The sequence below is a fragment of the Anopheles stephensi genome, chromosome 2 (assembly GCF_013141755.1).
Source record: "Anopheles stephensi strain Indian chromosome 2, UCI_ANSTEP_V1.0, whole genome shotgun sequence".
Taxonomy (NCBI): Eukaryota; Metazoa; Arthropoda; class Insecta; order Diptera; family Culicidae; genus Anopheles; species Anopheles stephensi.
Window position 1 is genome coordinate 82402803 of NC_050202.1, and position 10236 is coordinate 82413038.

The 10236-nt window shown below is 49.6% G+C and overlaps 1 protein-coding gene across 1 annotated transcript; it reads left to right on the plus strand.

The window, feature by feature from the left end:
• The first annotated feature begins 4606 nt into the window (after positions 1–4606).
• LOC118505661 (rab3 GTPase-activating protein regulatory subunit) lies at positions 4607–10236 on the plus strand. Its single transcript, XM_036041763.1, has 6 exons — positions 4607–4789; positions 4851–5017; positions 5107–5890; positions 5963–8957; positions 9256–9453; positions 9696–10236. The coding sequence occupies exons 2-6, from the start codon at positions 4942–4944 to the stop codon at positions 9924–9926; spliced, it is 4284 nt and encodes a 1427-aa protein (XP_035897656.1). The 5' UTR covers positions 4607–4789; positions 4851–4941; the 3' UTR covers positions 9927–10236.

Genomic DNA, 10236 nt, shown 5'->3' on the forward strand with positions numbered 1-10236 from the left:
GAACGAACGAACAGATGCGCATCGCAAAACTATGCTCGCACCGAGCACAGAGTTAATGGAAATATCGCATCAGATTACTTTGAATAGCTGTTGAGCGCTCCGGTCCGGTGCGTGCGAGCGACCTGCATTCGCCGTACTCGTTCGGTTATACTATATCATTTGAGTAGTCTTGTAGGGGTGTACAAGTGTACGGGTGTTACGCCACCGGAGCTTGACATAGGTCAAGAAGTGCGTTTTGTGCGAGCTGTTGCCAGCGGCGAAATCAATAAGCTGCCGAACCGAACACATGAAGCGATCGCTAATTAATGGAAACTAATGATGGGCCGAGCGTGGAGAGTTCGTCGAACAGATGTACAGTGCGAACCTTGTACGATCAGCTCCTTTATTTCGAACCTTGCTCGACGAGAGAGAGAGAGAGAGAGAGAGAGAGAGAGGCAGTGGGTCAGTATTTTCGTTGGTGATAATTGATTGCTTTGAAAATAGGAAGCTTAATCCTATAAAAGACCCGGAAGCGTAGACGCAGATACTGGTACGCTGCACTGAACACACGATGGACGAACGTTCGTTGACACAGTTGCCGTTCCACAGTGGAACCTACGGTTATTGCTTTGCTCAGTTGGGAACGCTCTGTGAGCCTGGTGGCTCACAATTTAATCTTGTCTGTCGGTTTTTGTAGCTCTTGTTTGTTTGTGCTTCCCAAGAGCCCTTCACCATGGTTGATGGCGTACCGACCCTAGACAATTTATGAAAATGTTTTGTATTGTTTAAACTACCCGCAGATGAGGTTTAAAATAGACTACCTAGCGCTGAAGTGAAAAGAGCCATCGTTAAAGGTCACGTCGAAAGGTTGACCAGGTTTTTTTTGCTAGATTTTTTTCACGCATTGGACAGTGACTGGACATGCTTTTTCATTTTGTCCCTAAAATAGCTCCAACCTCGCCACAGTAAGCTATAGATTCGCCACTCTTACCAACTTGCGATTAAACAATATCACTGTCAATATTGCTCAACTGCAAACTCCAGCTGCATGACACAGTTTCAAACCGATTCACCCCGAAAAGAATGTAATAAACAGCACACATCGCTATTCGAAACCGCACACAACACAATCGAGTGGCATTTCAATTCCGATCAATCGTGCATACTCGCCCACCACCTAGTTGATTCATAAAATTACGCACAACAGCGCAACAAAGCAAAAAAAAAAAGAAACGAAAGAGACCATCAAATCGCATCAACGTCATCGACCGATTCATTCTCTCGTTAACGCCTTCACAGCAACCATTTAAGGATTCACTGGTTTGCAGCAGACGCGCTCGGAAGGCATGCGAACCCTTAAAGGCGGCGGCGGCGGGGTGGTGTTCTGCCCACGCTAGTGCCACGTGCTCGAAATCGATTGTTACGGTGGCGCGAAACGATTTGATTGAAAGTCTGTCCATTGGAAACAATTGCACAGGGCAATGATCGGTAAAACGGAGCACTGTTTTCAAGTCGCAAAGCGTTGATAAATGTAAAGTGTAGGGTTTTGTGCGTAGTGCGTTCGCACAGTTTGGACAAAAAGCTTCCCAAAATAGATCGGGCAGAAGAAGAACTGTAGAAAACGCTGTGGAAGATTTGATTTGTTTTTTCATTCAGTTTTGTTGGCCGTTTATTGAGGGAAATTGTATCGTGATTTTTAATGAGCAATGCCATGCATATACAATCGGTGGCTGAATACTTGGAACTCGGATTAAATCATCACAAAAGGCGTGAAATATGAATGCGCCATACGAAGGACAATATATCATCATCATGTACCATTTTTAATTATTGCTGGCTGCTTACTAAAATCGAATGAAAAGCATCATTTCCATGGTGTCAAGGTACGACGGTTAATTATAGCTAGCCGCACAAGGATAACGGTTTTGGTTTTGCTCGAATGCTACGAATCCGATATTCTTTGTGCTAATTTGTAAGGAATTTCGCTCACATTTTCCCATTGTTCCGAATGACGGCAACATCACATTATCTTCATTCAAAGTGTTTGCCATTGCGGTTTAAAATATCCGGCAAACACACCGAATTTTCCACGGAGGAAACCATTGCTCCTCTGGCGCCTGCTGCACCGCAATGCTATTGGTTTATTTTCCTGGAAAAAGCATCCTATCTGGGCGGATTGAACAAAACAAAACGCATTTGGCAGCGATAAGATTTGTATCCCGGAAGGAGGGAGGAAGCGTTGGGCGTCCGACACAATTGCAACATGCATGTGATTCCATTTGAAACATAGTTGCTGCATGTTTAAAGCTCGTCACAAACGGTCGAGAGTGACAGAGAGGAAAGAGAGAGTGAGAGGGCCCATTTAAGCCAACTGGAAGGAGTTGTGTTCCAGATAAATCCCATTTTGCAATCGGTTGAGAGCACATTGCTAGAATGGTTTTTATAAAGCCGGATAATCAAATTTATAAAACCAAACAAGCCTTACTTATGCGTGCAGCTACCGAGACTAAATCCATTTGTTAGGAATGTTGTTGTGTGTGAATACAATTTCGCTTGTGATGCCTAGAGATTCGCGCTCAACAAAACTGGCAAAATTTCAGCGTGGGCGCTGCCGACCATTTACCAAACCAGAACCGGATATTGAGTAGCTCCATTCATTCACCTTGAGACCCACATCAAATTAGCTAGCGCTTGTTCGTACCGTTCGTACCGATTGAATGCATCCTCGAAATAGCGATGATGGCGCTTAACTTTCGATTTGCCATGCCTCATTCATTCTGCGGGGGGTGGTGGGGTGTTGAGGATGCTTAGTTATGTTCACCCCGTAACGCAAAAAACACTCACACTCTCCACTGCCCCCGATGTTTTCCGGATGGCATCGTCAACGAGTGTCACGACGGCTGACGGTTCCCGGAAGCGAGTTTGACGAGGTTTTCATCCGTACACAGCACAGTCAGCACATTCCGTAGCGTACCTTCCAGCGCACCTACGCAACACGCTCGATGACACTGGCAGCCAATGGTGGTGAATTTAATTTACATAGTTTGGAGACATTCTATTTTCCACCGGGTCTGCACCCGGAATTCACCGAACGGTCGAAGATGTCGTTAAAAGAGTAACATTTGCAGCGCCATTATTTGAATGATTCGCCGGAAGTGGGAATGGAAGGGACTGGACCAAAACTGGTTGACATGTCAAATCATTCACATCCGGAACGTATAATTTATTCTTTTGTTCCGGTAGGTCTTCTTACGTGCTAACAGCATGATATTGATTCCTCTATGCAGCGTGTTATAGATGTTCTGCATTGTTCCTTGTGTCAAGTGAAATTAAAAAAAAGTCTGGAAACAGGTATATCTGCTTCTTTGAAATCAAAAAATATGTATTCCAGAAATTAAGAACAACACGAAAACTTACAGGAACTGCTTGTGCCATTCCGTAATTTGCCACCGGAATGCGTCAAGGGAGTCCATTGTTGTAAATCGTCAGGCTTGGTCCTGTTACTAGGTGCAGCAAGCATAATGCCCCATATCAGTTTCATGGCTGCTAATTGAAATACGTAGAATCAAGAGTGCTCATCGTGGCTGCTGTACCATTTCCTTGTATTTGTTTATGATGATAATAGATTATATTCTGCTGGCACCAGGCGCCTCCATCGGAGTTCGCCTGGTTTGATCAACGTACTTTACATGCAAAGAATGTTTTACAGTGCATTCAATAACTGGCAAAATGACTCCACTGTGGTCTGTGTAAACCAACGGTTGAGCTAATTTTAGCATTTAATGTCAAGTGTCTGCTAAGAAATTGTATTAGCTGAATTAACGGGAAGCTCTTAATGCAAATATTGCATTCAAATAAACATAAGACAAGATAAGTCCTCCAAAAGATATAGATTCGTTCTCACAAACAGTTCTGTGAAGGAAGAGAGATAGAGAGACAGAAAAAAGTGCCACCACTTTTCATCCGGTAGGCAGGTCGGTAGGATGATTGGTAAATAATAAGATTATGTTTTAATGGTTTGTTTGCAAGCAAACCATCGATAGGGACGGAACGCACCCATACACCGAACCACTTTGAATGCTTAACCTGGCATATTTATTCATAGTCTGGTTATAATTTTAGAATTCTTGGCTTGCATTTAAAATCTGGTAAAAACCGTGTTTGTTATAGGTGTTTAATATTCATCGGAAACTCCGAAATACAGCACACGCTTATCTCATTCTTAGCAACGTTTACCATTTTCAATAGAATATGTTTTTGTTGTTGTATTTGCAAGAACAAACGAAATGCAAAAGCAAACAAAAAACGATTCGATTTAACTCTCTCATCCAATTCTAACCATATTTTTCATGCTCGTTTTTTCCAAACCTGATGCATCCAAATGGAATCTAAAAATTTAATTGAATTGTATAGCTTGGGCTACATAACCTACATGTTTACATGCATTTCCCACACAACTTTAACTTGAAATCCTTTCGAATAACGCCACACGGTAAAAAGTAACACCACACAACATCACAAATGCAGTTGAACACGTGCTAGCAGCCGTTGGATAAAAATAATTTCAAATCTGAGCTCAAAGTGTCAAACCGAACCACCGTAGCCCTATCCCACTGTGCGACTTTGGTGTCATCCGTTCGTACTGTCAACAACAACGAAACTGTTTGCGTAAATAAATTGGCTACGTGATAAAAAATTTACCCCCAAAAACTTTCGATCTTCAGCTTAAAAACTGTACTCTTGAGCTCGTAAACTCGTGTAAAAGTGTGCCTGTAATAAATGCACGGACCAAGGATAAAATATTAATACCGTGAGGACCCCGATTTAGGGTGATAATAAAGTGATTTGTCATGTTGTATCGTTTTCCTTAGGGAGAATGATTGTTGCTATTCCTACCAGCATTTCGTGGCTGTAAAACACCAACTAGCAAAAGATCCCATCGATCTTAACGCCTGAAGCAAAATGTCCTGCGAAGTGAAAGTTCTTGCCAGCATCGATGGCTTGTCCGAAGTGCAGGAACAGTTCGGATTGCGTTCAGGTGGGTTCTAACGGAAGAAGAAACAGCCAGACCCCCAACACACGACTCATGCTTTTGTTTTCTTTTTGTTTCACGTTAACACTCCACAGAAGAAAACTGGCTCAACGCTGTTAGCTACTCGCTCTCACCAGCCGGAGACATATTGGCCCTCGGGCACGGATCGATTCTGGTGGTGCTAGCATCCCGCTGGGATCGACAGCGCCAGCTCAATGTGTACAAAACGGCCTGGCGAGGGGCGATCGATAGCCCCAGTTGCATCATCACCAGCGTACTCTGCACGCCAATCGTTGGCCAGGGCCAAAGCTCGCAGACAATGGTCGACTTCAGTTACATCATTGTAGGGCTGGACGATGGGCAGGTGCTGTTTTACGGTGAAAACGGTACGCTGGTGCATTCGCAAATTTTCCACCAGGAACCGGTGCAAGCGATCAAAGCGCAGAGCGGCAAACATATCAACGAAGAGCTGTACGTGCTGTACCCGTCGTGCAGCGTAATCCTGCAGGGTGCACAGGTGTTCTCGTTGCTGCGCAGCTTACGCCAGCAGATCAATCGGTACGGTGTGGGCAGCCCGAAGGTGAACGAAGCGCAGGAAACGATCGCTTGTCGCAAGTGGAGCTACGAGAAGGGTATGACGATCGTGGATGCCGTCGTCGTCGGGCCGCAGAAAAGTTGCACCTTCGATCATCTGCTAACGGCCAGCTTGGAGGGTGGCTTTTTCGCGAAATACCGACACTCGGCCCCGCAGAACTCGCTCATTATCGCTGCTGGGAGCAAACCGTACGTAGGCTTCCATTACGCCAAGGAAGGCTTTACGCAACCGGTGCTGGCGGATGTGGCCAGAGCAGTAGCTAGCAAAATTAAATCTGCCTTACCGTAAGTATGGCGTGCGGGGTGCTGTCTTTCGAGCTTGAGCTGATAAATTGTTTCCCCCCACCCCCTTTACAGTTCCTGGCTTGGTGGTGGTGGTGGTTCGTCCGCTCAACAGCAAACCACCGCCGAACCACAGCTGCCCCCCTCGGAACCGCTGATATGCCGGTTCGGGCTGTGTGATTTGCAGCGAAACGCGTTCGCCGTGTGGCTTGCACCGAACCACCAGCTGGCGGCCGTAGCGGACCACCTTGGGCGCATTATTCTCGTCCACTGCCAGCGGGGGATCGCTTTACGCATTTGGAAGGGCTACCGGGATGCGCAGTGCGGGTTTGTGGAGGTTGCGGAGAAGCTTCCGAAGGACTCGTCGACGTCCGCTCCTCCACCGCCGGGTCGAAAGGTTGACCGTCGGCGAGCGATATTTCTCGTCATTTACGCGCCACGCCGTGCCGTGCTAGAGATTTGGTCGCTCCGTGCCGGTGGACCGAAGGTGGCCGCCTTCAGTGCGGCCAAGAACGGTCAGCTCATCTACAACACGCACAGCCAGATGGGAGTGACGAGCGGTGCGAGCAAGGTAAAGTACACCGGCCACGGGTGTACGTTTTTCGATCCGTCCGACAGCAGCCTGAAGGAGATCGTGATCCCGTTTCACTGTGCGCTGAGTGATTCCAAGTCGAAGCTGGCCAAAGATTTGCATTTGCTGAAGCGGCTGAAGGTGTGCCTCAAGTCGGGCGATGGCAGTGAGGCGGAAGAGTTGGAGGAGATGACCGACATGTGCCGATGCTTCGAGACGGACGAGGTTCGGCTGCAGTGTGTCGAAATGTTGGCCAAGCAGAAGAAAATTCGCCCGAAACTGTTTGCCGCCATAGTGGACATCTTTGCCGAAGTGGCGGCGGAAGGCTCGTTCATGACCAGCACGATCGGTCCGTCTGAAGCGTCGGTGCTGATGGACGATGGTTTAGGGGAGGATCAGGACACGCAATCGATCTGCTTGCCGACCGGCAAAAGTGCGCTTCGCGTGATGTGTGAGAATTATCAACGGCTAGTCATGTTCTATCTGCATCTTCATGGAGATCAGCCCACGATCGAGGCAGGGGACGATTGTGACCCAAAAAAGGGCGAAGAGGCGAAAGTGAATGTACAGCTCTCCGAGCAAGAGCTAACGGTGATCGAGCAACTGATAGAATTGATCAGGGTGAACGAAAGCGAAGGTTTGCAGACGGGTCAAACTGTTGCATCTGGGACACTGTCCGGTAACGCTGCCGCCTCGAAAGGCGTAAAGTTCGACGAAAGCGCAGGCTCGGGAGCGCGCAGCTCCAGCTTCATGGAGTACCTTTCCTCGTTCAACGTAACAAACGAGGATCTTATTCTGTTGCGCGACGAGAACGGCCCAAGCGCGCACGCTAGCCTGGGGAAGATTGTCTTCGAAAAGCTGTACCGAACCACCGCGAACCGTTTGGTCGGGTTCGTGGAAGCGGCCGAAGCCTGCGGTCTGATGCCCGAGGACTTGCTGCGCACATTCCTCGCCTTCTGGTTGCGGCTACCGTTCGACTACCACGATATCGCCACCCTGATCGAAGACTTGACCCGGTTTAATGCGGTGCTGCACGAGATCTGTTTACTGGCCCGCGACCGAATCCATTTCGATAACAATGCCATCTGCCTGTGGTGGCAATCGGTGCGGGAGCATCTGCTCGAATCACCCTGCGCATTGCGCGGCCTGCTGGCAGCGCTGATGTGCCGCAACGAAGCGTTACGCCACGAAACCCGGCGCCGTAGCGATGAGGAGGAGACTGCGAGCGAACAGTTCGAGCAGGTGTCGCAGGAAGCGTGCCAGTGGATGCTGCTGATCTACAAGCTAGAGGACGTTGCCGTACTGGGGAAGATTCTGGCTGAAGCTATCCGGTGCCGTAGCCCGCGCTGGCCCACCCTAAAGTATCAGAAACCGATCGTTAGTCTGAAGGAAATTTTGACCGGCGGTAAGGGCATCGTTTCGGAGCTGGTTGCGAAATGGATTGCCTCCACCGGGATCGATCCACCGATGCTGGTGATCGAGGTACCGCAGGAAGCAACCGAAATCGACCCAAAACCGGCCCCGGACCAGGCGGAAGCGCCGCCCGAGAAAGACTCCGAGCGGCACAGCCGACGCGAACGAAATCGACGGTTAGCGTTGATGAAGGCCAATCTGCTGCTTACATCCGAGTACGGACCGTCGGACCGGGAGGACCGCGAGCAGGAAGAGCTCGATCCGGTGCTTTACAACCTGACCATTCTGCGGCTACACTTCCCATTCAGTCTCGATTCTGGCCAGCTGCTGGCCCAGCTCGCCTGGGAGTACATCGGTGCGTGGAGCAGAAACATGGCGAACGTGGCCTGCCTGCAGGCGGGTCTCGCATCGCTCAAAGCCATCCCCCGGCTGCAGTACTCCATCAAGCACGGCCTCTGCTGCATGATATGGAACGCGCACCTGAAAATTCCGCTCGAAGCCACGAAGAAGCTCGTCAACAAGGTGGGCCGGCTGCCGAAGGAGAAGCTGTGCCTGCAGGACATCGGCATCAGCGACGCGCTCGTGCCGCAGTTGCTCGAGTGCTGTCTGGAGTTTTTCGACCAATTCGCGGGCAGCATCGATCACGATAAGCTTGAGCTGCGGTTCGAGGATCTGCTGCAGGACGGCCCCGTCCCGCTGACGACGCTCGCGACCCAGCAGCCGTCCGCCAACATGGCACTGCTCAAGCTGCACCAGGAGCTAGCGACCGTGCTGCTGGTGCTGACCTCGTTCAACGTGCGCTACGCCAACAAACCCATCCAGCAGCTGTTCGACGGTATGTCGAACCAGGCATTTTTCACGGAAATCAATCGCCAACCGAGCACGGCGAATGCGTTGCCCAAGGCGGACCAACTGTTGCGAAAAACGCGGCTCGAGTTCCTGTGCCGTACGGTAACGGCGACGATGGATCTGATTCACGAAGATTTGGAAACGGTGTACTATGCGGACCATAACGGCTGGATGGATAGGATCGAGCGGCTTGCCGGCGGCTGGGAGCTTGAGTTTGGCGACATCCGGAAGCATCAGGTAGGTTGCTGGTATGCACATAAAGCAGTACGGGCGGGCGGTTGATTGTTGACGTGTTCACAGAAGGCTCATTAATTACAAATGTACCGAGGTACCGAGAATTTTGGGGTTTTTATGCTGTCCCATGTGATTGTGACTGGCCTGGATTCATTGACGGGAAGGGGTGAAAAGCTTGTTTGCTATTTTTACCATATGGCAACAATATTCGTGATTCAGATCAAAGCGCTTCGTTCGTTTCGTTGGAAGATATCATTTTGCATAAAGTTGAATGGCCGACTGTTTTTTTTTTTACTTCTAGATTATCGAACTGTACGCTCATGGGTGGGACACATACGCGCACGAGCTGCTCGAGAACGTGGTTCCGGACCAGAGCTTCTCCAGCCTGTTGCTAACGATAGCGGGCCGCCGGTTGGCCCTGTACACCAAGGCGAACCCGACGGCCTGGGGTCAGATCGCGGCTGTCGGTCCCCTGCTCACCGACTATCTCGATACGCTCGTAAGTGTTGGGCAGGTTTACTTGCTGAATCGCTGAATCCGACAGCATCAAGGAACGACGGCCACGGACAGGAGCGAGCAACCCCACGCTTGTTCATGCAACTCACGCTCGTCTTAACTTTCTCTCTCTCTCTCTCTCGTTCTCTCTTTCTTCACTCACAAAAACCTCAAACATCCTGCTTTCCGTCCCATCCCAACTCCGCACGCCTCGCGCAATCGCGTATCGGGTTTTGGCGCCCGCAGGTAAGCAACAGCAATTACGGACCACCGCTGCGTTCCGTCGAGACAGACGAAACCACGCTGGCAACGGTGGCCGGGCGCGATTTGTTCATCGACAAGATAACCAAGCTAACGGAGAAAGCCTTCAACTGCCTCTCGGCGCTGGCAGCTAACGCGAAGGGCACCTCCAAGGAGCTGCGTGTGGCGGGACTAATATTTGACGCTTGCGCCACCATCAAAGATCATCGACATTAGGGGTTGTTGTGCCCCGCCCAGAAGTGATGGTCTCCTGGCCCACCCCACAGCCCCCTTTCGGGAAAGGCACGTGATATCGGCGGTCGGTGGAAGTAGTTTGTTGATGATAGTCTGGCTCAGGTTACGTTACGGTTCGTGCTTTTTTTTGTACATAGTTTTAATTTTTCAAAAAGTGTATAGAGGATGTTGTTGCGGCCCGATCTTTCGCCCTTTTCGCAGCACCCCACAAGCTAAAACGTTAAACGAAAATAGCACCGAATTGGACATGTCTCGAAAAATGTTAATAAAAGCCCTGTTGACTCAAACAAAA